Source organism: Aspergillus affinis, assembly GCF_023601865.1.
Source record: "Aspergillus affinis strain CMG 70 chromosome Unknown NODE_6_length_556011_cov_87_064024, whole genome shotgun sequence".
Classification (NCBI taxonomy): Eukaryota; Fungi; Ascomycota; class Eurotiomycetes; order Eurotiales; family Aspergillaceae; genus Aspergillus; species Aspergillus affinis.
In genome coordinates this window covers 341,241-358,774 of record NW_026515787.1, presented here as the reverse complement: position 1 = coordinate 358,774, position 17,534 = coordinate 341,241, and the positions used below count along the sequence as shown (strand labels likewise).

At 52.4% G+C, this 17,534-nt stretch overlaps 7 protein-coding genes across 7 annotated transcripts; 5 read left to right on the top strand and 2 right to left on the bottom strand.

Annotated features, from left to right (window-relative positions):
• Positions 1-411: 411 nt before the first annotated feature.
• On the top strand, positions 412-3,076 carry KD926_009651 (uncharacterized protein; the record flags this gene model as incomplete). Its single annotated transcript, XM_053095684.1, has 3 exons — positions 412-2,558; positions 2,636-2,707; positions 2,761-3,076. The coding sequence occupies 3 exons, from the start codon at positions 412-414 to the stop codon at positions 3,074-3,076; spliced, it is 2,535 nt and encodes an 844-aa protein (XP_052960218.1).
• Positions 3,077-5,101: 2,025 nt separating this feature from the next.
• On the top strand, positions 5,102-7,268 carry KD926_009650 (putative serine/threonine protein kinase (Nrc-2); the record flags this gene model as incomplete). Its single annotated transcript, XM_053095683.1, has 5 exons — positions 5,102-5,984; positions 6,057-6,230; positions 6,294-6,419; positions 6,479-6,860; positions 6,923-7,268. 5 exons carry the CDS (start codon positions 5,102-5,104, stop codon positions 7,266-7,268), a joined length of 1,911 nt encoding a protein of 636 aa, XP_052960217.1.
• Positions 7,269-8,216: 948 nt separating this feature from the next.
• On the top strand, positions 8,217-8,829 carry KD926_009649 (DASH complex subunit DAD3 family protein; the record flags this gene model as incomplete). The annotated part of the gene is made up of 2 exons (XM_053095682.1): positions 8,217-8,378; positions 8,530-8,829. 2 exons carry the CDS (start codon positions 8,217-8,219, stop codon positions 8,827-8,829), a joined length of 462 nt encoding a protein of 153 aa, XP_052960216.1.
• A 446-nt stretch (positions 8,830-9,275) lies between these two features.
• KD926_009648 (mitochondrial 37S ribosomal protein uS5m) lies at positions 9,276-10,586 on the bottom strand (the record flags this gene model as incomplete). The annotated part of the gene is made up of 2 exons (XM_053095681.1): positions 9,276-9,493; positions 9,551-10,586. 2 exons carry the CDS (start codon positions 10,584-10,586, stop codon positions 9,276-9,278), a joined length of 1,254 nt encoding a protein of 417 aa, XP_052960215.1.
• Positions 10,587-10,899: 313 nt separating this feature from the next.
• Positions 10,900-12,630, top strand: KD926_009647 (tRNA (uracil(54)-C(5))-methyltransferase; the record flags this gene model as incomplete). Its single annotated transcript, XM_053095680.1, has 1 exon — positions 10,900-12,630. One exon carries the CDS (start codon positions 10,900-10,902, stop codon positions 12,628-12,630), a length of 1,731 nt encoding a protein of 576 aa, XP_052960214.1.
• Positions 12,631-13,085: 455 nt separating this feature from the next.
• KD926_009646 (actin-related protein 3) lies at positions 13,086-14,642 on the bottom strand (the record flags this gene model as incomplete). Its single annotated transcript, XM_053095679.1, has 4 exons — positions 13,086-13,985; positions 14,075-14,430; positions 14,506-14,528; positions 14,608-14,642. 4 exons carry the CDS (start codon positions 14,640-14,642, stop codon positions 13,086-13,088), a joined length of 1,314 nt encoding a protein of 437 aa, XP_052960213.1.
• Positions 14,643-15,576: 934 nt separating this feature from the next.
• Positions 15,577-17,447, top strand: KD926_009645 (threonine aspartase 1; the record flags this gene model as incomplete). The annotated part of the gene is made up of 5 exons (XM_053095677.1): positions 15,577-15,686; positions 15,771-17,029; positions 17,093-17,202; positions 17,256-17,362; positions 17,420-17,447. The coding sequence occupies 5 exons, from the start codon at positions 15,577-15,579 to the stop codon at positions 17,445-17,447; spliced, it is 1,614 nt and encodes a 537-aa protein (XP_052960212.1).
• Between the last annotated feature and the right edge of the window lie 87 nt (positions 17,448-17,534).

Genomic DNA, 17,534 nt, shown 5'->3' with positions numbered 1-17,534 from the left:
TTAGACTCGAATATCAGCTCCCTGAGGCCGCGATAGGACCAATGACGCAGTAAATACACCTTTCTCAATGATTAACTCCCATATAGAATCCATAATCTGACCAATCAAAGCCCTACAGGGAACATGTTCAGTGCGTGCGGTGTGAAGAGCGCCCACATTGTTATGTTGCTGATTGAACACTTCACTTCACTGGCCGGCACACCTACTGGTGCGCACCTGCCGGATTGGGACGACATCGTTGCGCGATGCGATCAGATCAGGGTTAGGTGTTAAACCTTCTGTCACCTCTCCTCTTCTCTTTCCCCTCTTCCTCTTCCCATCCCTGACTCCGACAATCTCACCTCTTTCCGGTCTCCTTTGTTCTATCATCAATACCCACCTGTCATCTGTTGACCAAACGCAATGTCAAACATGAAGTACAATATTCCAACTCTACTGGGGATGTCCCAAAATGGCAAGATCCCCTTGGAGAGGTTCAGTAGCCCAGCACTGGAGAGTGCGTGTCTCCCCACCTCCAACGCTTGGAGTAAACATCAGCGTACTGACCTTACTTCATCTGGCCCAGACAATCTGGTCCGCCTGCAAGCTCGAAGCACAAACCCCCTTTCAGAGCAGCCTGTCAATCAACCAAGGACTATACTTGACTCTCCATGTCCAGAGGTGGCCATTTCGGGCATGCAGCCCTTACCTCATCCCCCACCCCATACTCCGCTACAGTCTTTTCGACCCATCTTGAGCCAAAGCAGTGATGGGTTCCAGCAGTTTGTGAAAGCTCATTCCTCCCCGAAGCATCAGCGCGTCACTGCTGGTGGCCGCATTGTGCCGATGGAGCCACAGATTGCTGTCCCAGACTTTAACTTGCTACAAGTTGATGAAACTGAGGGTAGAAAGGATGAGCCAACTAGCACTGAAAACACCCCCACACAGGCAATGCACACCAACTTTGCCGCTGGTGGTGAATTGAAAACACCATATGTGACCCCTGTGGATTTGTCAGGCATTTCTCAGCAGGCAAATGCTACTAATGATCAGTGTCAGCTCCAGCCCCCCGGATACGACTCAGGATACGCCCCGGTGTTCCCACCAGTAACCCCAATTCCGGGTATGTTCCTGCAGTCTCGGATGCCTGTCCACCGAGCGGAGTATCCATCTCAGCCCTGTTACCAAGCAGTGTTCCCAGAACCTCACGTGTACGGGGTCGGAGCATTTGGGGTCGACACTCCTATTTGGTACCCCAACGCGAATCCTGTGATGAACGCACCAGGTCCTGCGACTCCTTTGCCTGCAGTCATCCAGACATACAACCCTGCCACAGCAGTCCCAGGTTATATCGCTGGTTATCATCATCAGTCTTCCATAGCGCCTTCAACACTCGGCCAGTACTCCCAATATCCAGCTCTTCTCGATACACGCTATGTGAGCTCGACATCTCAGTGGAATCCAGATACACCGAAGACAGCCCAGCCCGTCACTCTGAGTCAAACCCCCGTACTTACCGGTCCTTCAATCGCCGAAATGCCCAGTCGCAAGTCTTTCGAGGAAGCCAGGAAGCGACATGATCTTCTTTCTGGGCAACTGTCTCGCCTGGACAGATACACTGCCCTGCATTCGTGGGAGATTGACCCTGAATCCAAGCAATTATTTGTGCAGCAGCGCATGTCTCTGGTAAAAGAGTTAGACACGCTTCGCCTGTACAGGGAGCAGCTGGATGCCATATATGGGGTCTCAAATCTGGGCATGCCAAGCGACAGAAGAGAGAACGTCCCTGTTTACCAAACCCGACCGAAGTCAAATAGACTGGGAAAGCTAGCAATTAATCGTGCTCCTGGAACCCTGCCCTTGTCTTCGTCTAGCTCACTGTCTGCTGGCCTAGGTTGGACCACCCCTGGACCTCTCATCGTGCCCCCGAATCATCAAGCCCATGTATCTTCTGAACAGCCATTCTTGAAGCAGAACATGAAGGATGTGAACAATTTGGCTCACACTATCGGGACGAGGAGTGTGCCGTCCGGGTGTGAATCACTGACAGAATCTAATCTTCTCTACAACGAGCAAATTCGTCAGGCTGATTTTGCTCCTGTCAAACGGGCCCTGCGTGCGCAAACCACCAAAGCTTTCCCTGATGGCCCCGGACGTGGAACAGCTCAACCAGACGGAACCTCGCGGCTTCAAAAGCTTTATAATAAGATAGAAGCGGCCAGCACTCGGCGTGAACCAGTTGGCGGGCTACTTCGAGAACTATCTGTCGTGACTGCCGGACTCATCAACGACGGCAGCAAGAAGGATGATGGGGCAACACCACGAATCTTTGGAAGACGTGCTCCTTTGACCTCTTTGACCGAGAGTACTGGCGCAGGGTTCCCAGCCAAGAATATCCCGAGTTATGGCCCTGAATCCCGTGACATGCAGCATATCAGGAGATTCTGGGAATCAGAGCCCTCTCCCAAGATTCCCAGCAAGAAACTCAGGGCCCCTTCTCCCGAAACGGATGATGAGAGTCATAGCAGAGCCCCTTCGTCGCACACGACAGATTCATGGACCACGGTGCATAAAAGCGAGTATGTTTACCTTGCCATTGAATAGACTAGGGAAATAAAGACATGGGTATCTGGGGACCATACACTAACGACTGCAGTCAGCGTTACTTCGGCAGGGATTCACTCAGCGGCGAGAACCCCGGAAGACGCCTCGATTCAATCTGGAAAAGGTAAACAAGACAATCGATCCCCCAAGCAGACGCTGGCTGACTCAACACAACAGTGGGCCCGGGGATCGCCTCCATAACACTAACCTCAGCAGTGGCGCTAGCTGGAGTAAGAAAACTGGCACGAAGGTGAAGCCGGTCTCAATGATTCAGAGGCCATCTGCCCCTAGAGGCTTTGTGGCTCCCTTCGATGGGGCTGGTGACGTACCCGACATAGGGAACAGGGAGCAGGCCCAAGGGCCGTGGTACCAGAAAAAAGAGCGTATCAAGGCAAATTATGCAGTCGTGCGTGACTTCCTTAAGCGCATTGAAACTGAGGAGGCGAACATGGTTTATGAGTATCGGATGGCCGGACCGGGATCTTGGTGGTAGATCTTGATTCTTTTGCTGGCATCCTTCCCTTTATTTGCCTCTTATGAGCTCGTCCGCGTTTCTCTTTCTCTTCTCTTTATCTTCTCTCCACCTCCCTTTTCCCCAATTTTGTACATGGCTCACTTACTTCAGTGTGGAAGACACGGGTGAACACCGAATTGGAGGTGGTCAATAGGGCGGTTGGGTTGGTAGGGACTTGGCACTTCGCATAACACTAGGATGTTTTCTTCCGCTCTTCGAGTTACAGGTTTTTTATTGACCATTTATCACAGCCCAGGACGATTGGAGGTGGACCTGTTTCTTTTGAATGTCACTTTAAAAAGTCCAGCATGATTTCAATTTCTATTGGGCCGGGTGAGGCGATTAGCAGTCATAGGTAGTCCGTAACTTGAGTTCACGATGGACCTAGAAATATGATTCAGTTGCCGTCAAAAACCTAGTCGAAGATGTACATACATCATCGCTTCCTAGAGTCAGTAGAGCATCACACAGGAAAGAGGGTGACGCCTCACATCTGGACTTTGTCGTTCGATCTCCTGCAAGGGGTGAGAGTTCTGCAATTTATTAGATTACGTTTACTCAGCGAATTCTAAACACTTCGCGGGTAAGTGCATGTTTGTCTCCTTGGTCCAGTAAGGCTCATGGAGATGGTGCATTCCTCTACATAAGTCCAAGCCGAAGTCGTACATGAGATTTGGAATACGCCAAGTTGCTGTACCGACGAACTAGACCCTTGGTGGCTGCAGAGTGGCTGCAGCAAGCGGTGAACCCTTCGACTGCCAGGTAACCAGGTCTTTGCATCAGCATTGAAACTTCTCGTCGGTCTAATTTACTCTGCCGTGTATACTGCGAAAGCAACTGTCTACGGAGCGCGGGCCCGCTCTCGTAGATCATCATACGATTCACAAGTCAAGGACTCCATACTGCAGGTAGTATGTATATATCACTGGGGATTGGACATGAGTCTTGGAAGTGTCATCTTCAATATCCATTGCCAGCCAGTATTTCGAACGTGCAGGACACATTTCAGAACCGACAGATCCACTAGTTTAGAGGCCTCTGTTGTACCAGTTGTGTACATTTTGTTTGGAGAATTCAAGGCACACTCTAGCGTGCAGGTGAACTGAGTACCACGTCACCCCACAGACAGGAAGTGAATACTAGACAGGCAAGGTGGTCTTGATGTACTCCGTGCTGCATCATGCTACCGAATCTGGGCGGGTTGAACGGAGGCATTTGCTATGGCTGACAAATAACCAGGACAAGGAATTTGTTGGGTTATTCCAGGAGGTCCAGGAGGGGACCTGTCATGCGATCCATGGTCTGGGAGGGATTTAGATTTAAAATTCAGTTTAGAATTCAGGATCAAATCTCCGACGGCAGAGCGAAAGAGGCGAGGAACAAAAATCGAAGAGGGCCTGCTGGAGGGTTCGAAGGAGCAAGTAGCGCGGATGTCACTCTACCTTGCATTGTTAGCCGTTGGACGGGCCACTGGCGTACCCGATACCAGACGGTACCTCGCAAGGCCCGGAACGCTTGACTAAGCCTGGAATTCCTCCACGTCTCCACTTTCGCCTCCCCGTCGCTCTTCTTCCTCGCTCTCTTCTCTCTCCCTCTCCCTCTCTCTCTTTTCCTTCTCTTGCCCGTCCCGTTTTCATCCTTTTTGCCTTCGCTATCTTCCTCGTGTCTCGCGTGGAGAGTTTGCTTTGGTCTGTGAATTCTCACGTCCTTCTCTCTCTTTGTCCTTGCGTCCTTGATCGCAGTGGCTCCGACGGCTCGTTCTCTCCATGCCCCCATTCGTCCCCGAGCGGATGTCCCTTTAATCCCAGCCCAGCACCGCCTCCTCGCCTCCCCGCGCGGCCTTTTGGTCCGCCCTGCTGCTAGCCAGCCCCATTTCTTCCCTCGCCGCAACCCGAATTAACGTTTATTGTCTGTCTTTCTCATTCTCGTGTATTCCTCCGGATCGACGCAACTTCCAACCTAGGCCTCCACGGTTTCTGGTGCAAGTTCCAGTGATCGACAGGCATGACGCAGCTTTTTACCTCGAGCCCGTCCAATGTGACTAACGAAAAACGTGGAAACTTTTCCGGTCTCTCCATGGCGTCGAAGAAGCACCCCGGCGAGTCCAGCCATCTACCGACCAAGATAAAGAATTTCTTTCGCATCAACAGCTCCGGCAGCAATTCGTCCCACCAAAGCCATCACCACAGCGGCGAGCGGGATCGCGATAGTTCGTCCCCCTCCGCCAAACTCGATACCAAATCGACTTTCAGACAGTCCCGATTCCTGCCTACTATTGGTCGCAATCGCTCGACCACCGTCGCGAGTGAGGGTAACCCGCTGGACGAGGGAGTCTCTCCTACCGCGACGGCAAATCCGTATTTCGTTCATCAAGGACAGCCCTCTTTGCAGCATCGTGTTGAAGGCTCCGACCCCTCTTCGCCTCCGGACACCCCCGAATTGCAAGTGGATGGCGTCTCTGCTGCCGAGCAGGCTACCACCGCCAACAAGGAGGAATTAGCACGAAAACTTCGTCGCGTCGCTTCTGCACCGAACGCGCAAGGTCTTTTTGCACGAGATGAGGCCGAGCGGCCCCAGACCGCTGAGCTAGGAAAGGAACCTTTAGTGGAGCAGGCGGGTGCTGTTGACTCGCAGGTCAGCCTGCCAGGGGACAAGGAACTGAATCTTGTTGTGCCCGCACTTGGTGCTGATAGCAAGCTTCCTACCCCCGGTCAGATCCGCGACGCAGTTGCTTTCCGCAGGACGTATAGTTCCAACTCGATTAAGATCCGCAATGTGGAAGTCGGACCAAGCAGTTTTGACAAGGTGAAGCTGATCGGTAAGGGCGATGTTGGCAAAGTATACCTTGTCCGTGAAAAGAAGACGAGCCGACTATATGCCATGAAAGGTACGTTTCTTACGCTAGGCAGCATGGGGATGTCTTGCTCTAAATTATGATGATTGCTGACAACACGCCTAGTTCTGAGTAAGAAGGAGATGATAAAGCGTAACAAAATCAAGCGGGCCTTGGCCGAGCAGGAGATTCTCGCCACAAGTAATCACCCATTCATCGTCACCCTCTATCACTCTTTCCAGTCTGAAGATTACCTTTATCTGTGTATGGAATATTGCAGCGGTGGCGAATTCTTCCGAGGTACGTGTAGCACTGAAGAGTTAACACCTAAACTATCCACTAACCCGCATTTCTCTCTTGTAGCCCTGCAAACGCGTCCGGGGAAGTGCATTTCAGAAGACGCCGCGCGATTCTACGCTGCGGAAGTTACTGCTGCTCTCGAGTATCTTCATTTAATGGGATTCATCTATCGAGATCTGAAACCAGAGAGTATGTCAATCTTACTGAAGAGATGCGGTTTGGGAGCTGGGCTAACAGTCAACCTGTAGATATTCTTCTTCATCAGTCGGGTCACATCATGTTGTCGGATTTTGATCTTTCCAAGCAGTCTGGTCCAGGCGGAGCGCCCACGATGATCCCAGGACGTAGCGGCAGCTCGACGACATCGTTGCCGACCATTGACACAAAATCTTGCATTGCTGATTTCCGAACCAATTCGTTTGTGGGAACGGAAGAGTATATCGCTCCCGAGGTCATAAAGGGGTGCGGGCATACCAGTGCTGTCGACTGGTGGACGCTTGGTATCTTGATCTACGAGATGCTTTACGGAACCACGCCATTCAAGGGCAAGAACCGGAATGGCACATTTGGCAATATCCTGCGTGACGATGTACAATTCCCCGAACACGCAGGGGCTCAGCAAATATCGAAGTAAGTCTTAACCCACCTGTTTTTCTCGGCCATGCACAGCAAGATGGCTGACCGTACAATAGCACCTGCAAATCCTTGATTCGCAAGCTCTTGATCAAAGACGAGACGAAGCGTCTTGGAGCCCGAGCGGGAGCCTCCGATGTTAAGACGCATCCCTTCTTCCGGCAAACGCAATGGGCCCTCATCCGCCACATGAAACCGCCGATGATCCCCAACCAGGGTCGCGCAACGGACACACTCAACTTCCGCAATGTCAAGGAAAGTGCCAGTGTTGACATCGGAGGGACCAACCCCACCAAGATGAAGGGGGTTCCGATGGATTCTGGCCTTGCCACCCCCAACGCCGAAATCTCCGACCCGTTTGAGGAATTCAACAGCGTTACCCTTCATCATGACGGGGACATGTAAAATGCGTTGAATCATGAAGCTGACGACTATATCTATTTTATTTCTTTGCGAGACTGTTCGAGCGTTCTCCGTATCGCATGCAGCTCAATTACGACGATGATGCGAGAAGATCTTTGTATCCGAAAGCAACAATATCCTTACTGCTATCACCTGGAGTATTGGGAGCTTAGAGTGTTTGTTGGGTTTGATTCTATTTATGTCTCTATCTTTTTTTTTTTCTCTGATTATGTCACTTTTATGTCTGCTCTGGCTTTCTATATTGTTGTTGACTGTTCAAGGTGGCCGAGTGTGTCCTCAAAACCACTTCACTCATGGGGTAATTTTCGGGGTTCGTTTTGATTTATTGCAGCACTATAAACGACTTGTGCGCTTGCTGTTTCGATTGTCATTTTGACTACACTTGTTTCTCTACTGTCATTATTGCAGAAGACGGCGTTTGCTATTTCGGACTTGTTTGTCATGCTGTCTTTTGTTGACCATCCAGCGACGACGAAAGCAAGACAACATGAGGGGTTTCCTTTGGGGATATTGTTTGATATTGTTTCGTCGTTGAAAAGATCGGGACTTTGGATGCCTGGTCTTGTTGACAGGCCCGGTGCTTGTGGACTTGGAACTATAACAACTCTACCTTGTGGTTCTCAGTATCTTATAAATCAATTGTAGATAGACCCTGATCTTCTATTAATATACGTAAAGATAGATTAATTGATTGAAATTGATAACTTAGAAGAACCATGGTGTCTATCGAAGCAAAGAATAGAAAAGCGTGGACGAACCTCCGATGGAGACGCCGCAACCCAAATAAACAACCCTCACCACTTCCACTTCCACCACCTTCTCTCCTCCACACCCACCGAACACCCCAACTCAACTCCGCTCAAGCACAGCATCCATCGCATCCCTCAATCTGAATCCAGTCCAACCCACCCCAGCAAAAGTCCCAATACAATGTCCACCCCCCTCTCCGATAACCCCGCAACGACCGCCACGCCGCCGCGGGATTCCTCCGTGTCTGAAAACCCGCTCCTCCGCGCGTCGAACCCCCACGTCTCCGATCTCGAGCAGGAGGTGCTAGACGAGTATATAAGGTTATTAGGGAATGTGAATAAGGTGTGTCCTCCCTTCTCCTCTTTAGTTCCTATCCCATCCCCACCTCCAATTCAATGAAAGCAATTGCAACATCTCGCGCCACCCAATCCTTTCAAGACTCAATTGAGACCACTCGAACCAAACTAATGAAAAATGTCTGAAACCTTTACAGCTCTCTGACAAACTCGCCGACCTCTCGGGCGACCCGTCCTCACTGACACTTGACGGTCTACGCCATCTCGAACGGAAAACCGCGACCGTGTGCACGTTGCTCAAAGCAAGCGTTTACAGTATCGTGTTGCAGCAGCAGATCTTTAATGAGAGTGAGGAGCAGCAACAGCAGCAACAGCAGGAGCAGGAGACGTATCACAACGGGGACGTCGATATGGGAGGATATAACGATCAGTATCATCAGGGTGGGATGATGTATGAGGGGGATGATGTTAGTTTTGAAGGGGAGAGGTATACTTGACCTTAATCTGGATTGGGTTTAACTACTCCGTATGTACAGGGAGGAGGGTGTTTAACGGGCTAGAGGTGTTTTGGGGTTGACTTTCTTTGCTTTTGTTTTCCAATGGATGGGGATTTCTTGAGTTTTATAATTTTGCCCAAAAGGCTTGTCATATACCCTTGGTCTGGAGTTGAGAATACCATGCCTGGCTGGCCCTGTTCCTATTCAAATGATGCATAATATGATAATGAATCTTTGCAAATACAAATACATATCTCGGTACAGAAAGAAAGGGAAAAGAAGAGAAAAAATGAACCAAAATTATATACACAGCTCTAACGCAAAAGACATGATTCGCACATGTCGCTGAACTGTGCCTTCGTAGTCGTACAGTCAGTCAGTCAGTCAGTCGATTCTGTGCGTGAGGATGACCGTCCAATTCACTAAATTGACATAACCCGATCAGATCAGGCATGTCCGGAGTAGTAGACCTTACGCACGTCCACCAGCTTCTTTCCGCGGGCCCGGGCAATCTCTTCCGGATCGCGCTGGCTCATCAGAGCCTGGTAGGCAGCCTTCACCGTGTTCATGGGGTTTCGCGAGCGACCGACACGCGCGGCCATATCCTGGATACCGGCGACGCGGCACATTTCGAAGATCAGATGTTGGCAGCGGAGACCGAAGCCTTGATAGATAAGGGTTAGTCACGTATGCTTCAATTTGGGGAAGGACAAAAACTCACCCGGAGGTCTAGTCATCAATTGCAGCTCAGTAGCTCCCACCTTGCCCTTCACGTCACCAAAGATAGTTCGGTTCTCGTACCGCGGGATGGGCTGCATGTTTCGAATGGCCCGGTACTGGGACTGGGTTTGGGCGTCACTCGCTTCATCGGACTTGGCCTCGCCAATTCCCAAGAGACCATTGGTGTTACCGGCGACGGAGAGAACATAGACACTTCGGATCTTACCCAGACGGGTCTGGTTGGTGACCGAGTGTTGGACAAGAATCTTCGTTTTTAACCCCCGGATCTCCGCCGGAGAATAGCCGGTGGACAGCACCAGGTTCTTCAGAGCATCCGTCATGCTATCGGACTCCTTGTTCTGGGACCCCGGCCTTTCCAATTCAAAGATCTTTGGACGCTCCTCGGGCTTCTCGCCCGTCAAGCTCTCTCCAGGCTGGAAGAAATCGGGGACCAGCGCACTGTGGGGGTTCAATTCGTTCTCCTCCTTGCCTTTGGTCACCCGGAGGGTCTCCAGGAACTGCACCCATTCCCCCACGTTGACATTGTCGGGCATTTCTTCGAAGTAGCGGGCAAAGTCTTTCACGAAGTCATCGTCGTTCTTGAGGGCCACGTTGTAGTCGGAGTTGGACTTGGGTGCGCGGACATGTCGGTCCACGCCGGGCTCGATGACCGAGAGATCATCCAGGTAACGGAGCGTCATGGGATCGCGACGAACGCCAAACTGGTCCGCCATGTCCTTGGGGTCAATGGCGGCTTCACCGGCCTCCACGGCGGCCATCTGCTCGGGGGTGTACTCCTCCGATAGGGCCTTCTTTTCCTCCTCCGAGTACGGCTGGAAGTCCTCGGGCTTTAGTCCCCGCTTGATATCCTGCAAGGTCTTTCCTTCCGTAGGCGGTTCATTACTGGGGATTCCGGGTTTGCGATCGGAGAATTGAGCCGGCGAGAGGTGGAATTGGCGACGAGGCACGCGAGCGACGGGGGCGGCAGCGCGAGAAAAGCTGCAGAACAGGCATCTGGCCGGACGGGCGAAGCTCATGATGAGAAAAAAGCAAAAGCTCTCTGGCCCGCAGAGGCCACTGGAGAGCAGAACCGAAGGAGAGGAGGAGAGAGAGGGTGTGTGGGGGGCGAAGACGAAAACGACGAAGGGGGGAGGGCAAAAAGTATGGATAAAGGTGAAGAAGAGGAAAGTCGGAAGTTCCTGATGAATTCTCGGCGGCCCGCTCGACCAATCCCCGCCCGCCTTTTTCCTCTCACTCATCTTTTTCTTCTTTTCCTCTCGCTCACTCTTTCTCGTCCTTCTTTCTTCCTCTCGACTCTCGGCTTGCGCCCCTCTCCCTCCTCGTTTCTTTATGTTCTGGAAGCCCTTCCTCTTCGTCTGTAAAACCAATTGGTCTCGATTCTCCCCTCAGATTCGCCGTCTCTCTCACGCCAGCGCTCCCTCTCCTCGACCCTCACATGCGCAACGATTCCCCGCGAACATAATGCCGCACGCTCCCAAGAAACCCAACCAGGGTGGAAGGCGCAACAAAAAGCCTCGAACGGAGAAGAACAGCAAGAGCAATGGCCATGACGAGGTTCTCCAGACCGATATCGATCAACTTTTGCGCAAGAACAAGCCGGAGACCGAAGTCGCTGCCGACTCTGTAGCGGAGACGCCGCAACCGACGCTCCCAGAAGCCTTCACCGAGATCGAAGTGACCGTCGCGGAGCTGTCATCTACGGGTGACGGTCTTGCCCTGTCAGAGAATGCCGACCATGTCTACGTTGTGCCTTTCTCTGTGCCCGGCGACAAGGTACTGGTGAAGGTGGTGCGACACTTCGAGTCCCAGTCCTACAGCTTGACGGACTTTGTCAAGGTCATTGAACCGGGTCCCACGCGCGACGACAACCTCATTGGATGTCAATACTTCGGCAAATGCTCCGGCTGTCAACTCCAAATGATGTCGTACGAGGACCAGCTGGCCCACAAGAAGCGCATCGTCGAAAAGGCCTACGCCAACTTCTCCGGCCTCATCCCGGAGTTGATCCCCGCCATTGGCGAGACTTTCCCGTCTCCTCTGCGCTATGGATATCGCACGAAGCTTACGCCGCATTTCGCCGCTCCCGCCGGAAACTCGAGGAGACAGAAAGGACCCGGACAACCTCACACCGAAGTACCGCCGATCGGCTTCACCTACAAGAACCGACGCCTCGATCTCGACATCGAGGATTGCCCGCTGGGAACCGACATCGTTCGCAAGGGCCTCAAGAGCGAGAGGAAAAGGGTCGCAGCCAACATCGGACGCTACACTAAAGGCGCGACGCTCCTCATGCGCGAATCGACCACTCGCACCCCTAAGGACCAAGCCGACACCGCGACCGAACCCAGCGCGGAAGAAAAGAGCCAAAGCAACAAAGACTCGGGAGACGTGATTCGCGTGGAGCATGACGACTACATCGAGGAAAAGCGCTGCGTGACAGACAATAACGCGACCTCGATCGAATACGTCGACGACTACATGTTCACCAACAAAGCCGGCGCCTTCTTCCAAAATAACAACTCCATCCTCTCCGGCTTCACCGACTACATCCGCCAACAATCCCTGCCCCCTCACACCCAAGACGCCTCCAAACCCCTCAAATACCTCCTCGACGCTTACTCCGGCTCCGGCCTCTTCACTATCACCCTCTCTACTATCTTCAAATCTAGCCTGGGCGTCGACGTTGCCGGCGACTCTATCGCCTCTGCCCGCGATAACGCCCGCGCCAACAACCTCCCCAACACCGGCTTCGCCGCCGCCGACGCCGCCACCCTCTTCAAAGAAGTTCCCTACCCGCCCGACCAGACCCTCCTTGTCATCGACCCCCCGCGCAAGGGCTGCAGTGAGGACTTCCTGCGCCAGTTCCTCGCCTTCGGCCCCCGGCGCGTCGTCTACGTTAGTTGTAACGTGCACACCCAGGCTCGCGATGTCGCGGTCATGGTGCAGGGCGACGACGCGAAGAAGGTCCGCTACGAGATCGAGAGTATCCGCGGATTTGACTTCTTCCCGCAGACGGGCCACGTCGAGGGTGTGGCTATTTTGAATAAGGTGGATATGTAAAATATATGGGCATTTACGGAGCTGGTTAGACGAAAAGTAATCGGTACCATTTTTTGGTATATACGCATATATTGGCATATTATACTTGCTTAGTTCTAGCATGAATGCATTGGTTTAGCTACAGACCGGTTAATCTATACTTTCAATTTCAATAACACTGGTCTACTAGGCCGGCTTCTTTTTTCTGGCATATGAGCAGGGGTCAAGATTGAGAATGAAAAAGCATACGTTATCAAATCCCCGGTTCTCCTTCCATTCTATGTAGACACTAACCCCATGATATCAATCTAAGCGAGGTTTGTTTCTCGACCCATTAAAAGAAATTTTAAAGGAACAAGTATACTATGGACACGGACTAAGGAGGGGGGCAAAAAAAGGGTAGCTAGCGAAGATATGAGAAGACAGATATTTCTTGGACAAAAACGGATTTCTTATCTTGAGAACTTGCAGGGTTTTTACGAACTGCCCGGGCCACCGAGGAGAGCGAATCTCCGGACAATGCTGGGGCCTATTTCGTCGTATTCGGCCTTGGTGTGGCAGTAGCTTCGGAATTCGGGCGTCTGTCCCAGCAAGCTTCCTCCGAACCACGGACCGTGTCTCTGTCTCTTGTGCGTCACAACGGCCACGTCCAATCCACCGCTTCGCGCTCCACCGCTGCGTGCCTCCGAGGCCCGGATCCGTGCGTCCACCAGGTGCCGGATGTCACGCTGTAAGCGTCGGCCAAAGTCCTTGTATAGCGTGGATCCTCCGGACAGGACGATGTTTTTATACAGCCCTCTCCGGACGTCGATGGGGGAGGACTGGATGACGCCGTCGACAACGGTCGGCAAGGGGGTCAGGAAGTCAGAGGAGTAGATTTCGGGGTTGAAGAAGATCTCGGGGGCCAGGAATCGCTCGTAGCCGACGTCGATGTTCACGCTGCGGCCGTTGGGCGAGGTCACGGTGTGCTTGAGGAGACGGTCCGGCTCGCGGTCGTACCGGGCGAATTCCTTGACGATGTCAGGGCAGACGTAGCAGTATTCCTCTTTCACCTTCTCGGCCGTCTTCAAGCTGCTGTCGGGCTCGCCCCGGTCACGCAGCAGGCTCTGTACGAAATAGGTGATGTCTCGACCGGCAATCGGTATGCTTTTGATGGAAGACCCGATGACGTAGCCTTCGGCGACGGGGATAACGTGGGTGACACCGTCACCGGAATCGATGACGGTTCCGGTGAGGGATCGGTCGGTCACCTTGGAGGAGGTCCACGAGGCGGCGAGCGCAAGCACAGCTTGGACGGCAATGTAAAGACCGGCGCAGTTGAACGACTCGAACATGATCTCCGCAGTATTCTCACGGTTCTCGGGGGGATTCAGGGGCTAGTCCGGTTGATGTGCGTTAGTACCCATCTTTTATTTTATCTCCTGCCAAACTGTGTGAGGGGAAAGGAATGCAAGCGCGATCTTACCGGTTCGGTGAGAAGGAAGTAGTGATCCTCGGGCTCGACGCGCAAGTACTTGAAGATCGAGTTCGACCAGAACCGCTCCATCGAATCCCAGTTCTCGATCTGACCGTGTCGGATGGGGTAGTTGATGCCATAGCCGGGCCCATTGGCGGCAGCCAGAGCTTCGTCACCGATGAAGAAATCCAGGTCTTCCGTGCCACGCTTTGAGGACAGGTGTGAGCCGGCTCCACCACCTCCGGCCAAGAACGAGGGCTTATTTCCGACAGCCGGTCTGGTCGCGCCTCCGGAGGCACCGGCACCACCCTTGCTAGCAATTGCCGTGGGGAAGACGAACGAGGGCGAGTCGTTACCGGCGAAACCTGGGGTTGGGTTGTCAGCCTAGAGCGATTCGGGCGAGTTGGAACGAGCGTCGGGGGGTGTCAACTGAGGCTCACCGAGCTTGGAATAACCAGTTCCGCTGAGAAGAAAGATCCATGTTAGCAAGGGAGAAAGAATGAGGAATAACTATCAGCTGAGGATATACAGGTCGCACGTACTTGTCCATGACAACGGCCGGGGTTTGAGACGCCATGACGAATGAGCTGGAGCGCACACGCACACACTTCCCCTATCTTCGCAAGTGGGAGAGATCGAGAAACTAGGAGCTGTAGGGGGGAGAGTAATTGGACCAAGATAGGGTAGTCCGGAGCTTATTAGTAGGAACCCCTGGGGAAGAAAGGAATAGGAGAAAGAGGAATGGCGGAGGAGGAGGGGAGACGGCGGGCAGGCAGTCGGGATGATGATGGGAGTTGCCCATGAGCCCCGTACCCGTACCCGTACGCGGCAGTTACCGTACCGTACCAGACTGCGGCTATGCTGAGCGTATCACAATACGGAGCTAGGCTGAAAGAGGAATGGTGTTGTGCAGATATGACATCGAAGCCAAGACTAGCTTCACGTGCGGTCACCTGAGCAGCGCCCAATCGAGTAGCCGCAGCGAAGTAAATCCATCTTCTTCGTGGTCGTCCATCAGCTCTTCCCATCGTTCCTTCTTTCTCGGACAATTGGTTAATATGAAGATCGTGGCCCAGAGAGGCAGCCCTGTCATCTGACCGATGCGTGGGAAGGTGCAGGTCTCACAGTCAAGTCAACCGCTACTACTGTATCCATTCATTCACTTGGCTTCATCTGCACATTCTCTCTTCACCTACGAAAATATCAGTTATTCTATCCATCCGACTCCTGCTCCCTAGGACATTCTTCTCCTGTGCTCCCGGCGTGCGCTCTTTTACTGCCTCTGTCGTTCCCTTGAAACTTGCTATCCATACGTACTCTAGGCTTCCTGTCTTGTTGTCGCTATGTCAACCGAATAATTTGAGTGAATGACTACAGCGGTTTGACCTCCGCAATCTTTAGTGTTCCAGTGTACGAGCAGTGTCGAAGACAGACCCCAGCTCCTTTCAACTTCCGCAGCTACTTGAACCCCGCGCGCCGACTCTGCGGCTTCGTCGACCGTCCGCCCAAACATGATGAGTCGCCCTCAGAAGTACGGCAACACGTCTGCCATTTTCGTCCATGCTGGAGCTGGCTTCCATAGCCTGCATAATGAGAAAGCCCATCTTGAAACATGTGAGAAGTGAGTTTTCTGTCGCCAGCACAGCATATCTACAATGACCTCTTTGGCAACATTCCATCACTCTCCTCAACTAACCTCACAAAGTGCATCTAATGTAGCAATGACCATCTTAAGGAATGGTGGCTCTGCTGTGGACGCTGTGGAGATCGCGATCATGATGCTTGAAGATGCGGAGATCACGAATTCTGGATATGGGAGCAATCTGACCATCGATGGCGCCGTCGAGTGTGATGCTACCATTGTAAATCACCACGGAAGCAGCGGCGCTGCTGGCGCAGTTCCTAGTGAGCTCTCTCCCTACTCGTTCTCCCTCCTCGTCTTCCCTTCCGCGGATCTTGCAAGGCTAATTAATACTACGAAAGATGTCAAAAATCCCATCTCGCTTGCTCGGGTTATCTTGGACGCTTCATCAAAACCGTTGTCATTGCAGCGAGTACCTCCTAACTTCCTTGTTGGCCAAGGCGCCACTGATTTTGCTTTTGAAAACCGGCTGGTTGTCCTTCCCGATGACGGCCTGATATCTCCAGCGGCACGAGAGAGATGGCTTCGCTGGCAACAGGATTTATCTTCAACCGAAGGAGTGGACAGGCAACACCATGGTCACCACCACCAGAACGATCGCTTCAAGTCATGGATTCGTCGGCCAGTTCACTTTCACCCAGCCCAGCTGCTTTCGTCTCATAATAGTACACACCCACATTCGTCAAGTCCTGACATCAACAATGAGCCTAGCCTTCCAAACTTCACAAACTCCAGATTCAGAGGCTTTGGTGTCACTCCGCCAGCAGATTCAAATACGCCCTCTTCTGACTCGTCTCGGACCAGGGATGGCGAGTATATAGATGGCATGTGCTCACGATCCGAGCAAGCTTATGTACCAGCAGAGGCATTCTCCGAACCTGGGACGGAGTCAACTATGGAAGTAGACCCGACGTCGCAAACCCCTGACACAAATGTGGACCCTAATAAACGCACCTCGATCACGCTCGATCCTGCCATGGACCGGATTAATGACACTGTCGGCGCGGTAGCAATTGACAGCCATGGCAATATTGCAGCAGGCTCATCATCTGGTGGCATAGCGATGAAGCATCGGGGTCGAATCGGACCTGCAGCGCTGGTAGGCATAGGCACCGCTGTTATCCCAGTGGATCCCAGCGATCCCGATAAAACCACTGTTGCCGTTGTTACATCGGGAACCGGAGAGCATATTGCCACCACTATGGCCGCTAGTACCTGTGCATCGCGCGTCTACTACAGTCAACGAAAATGCGATGATGGCGACTTTGAAGAAGTAACTGAGGAGGAAGCTGTGAGGGGGATGATAATATCCGACTTTATGGGTATGTGGCTTTTCTTCCTGGCTGTGAATGAGCGACGGTTGCTCACTAACTACATTTGTTCAGACCACCCCGGCGTAAAAGGCAGTCATTGCCAGGGTGCCATTGGGGTGATGGCGGTAAAAAAGACGACTGACGGCGCGTTCCTCTACTTTGGTCATAACACCGACTCTTTCGTGAGTGGCCTTCCTCCCCCCTTCCTGACTTGGTAACTAAAACCGTTTTCCAGGCCCTTGCATCCATGTGTAGCGATGACAAGAAGCCAACCTCCGTTATGTCTCGTAGTAATGGCAATGGCAGCATCGCCCAAGGTGGTCGTGCGTATCGCTGGAAAAGGTAGAATCACAGCTTTCCCTGATGAAAGCTGGCAGTACTGATTACCACGGTTCATAGATACAAAGTGGCTGAATCATCGAAGTAAACAGTCGAGTTGACGTATGTCGAAACAGGCCTTCAAGCGTCCAATGTCCTTTGTTTATATATGTTCGCTAATATCTGACTTCCTAAC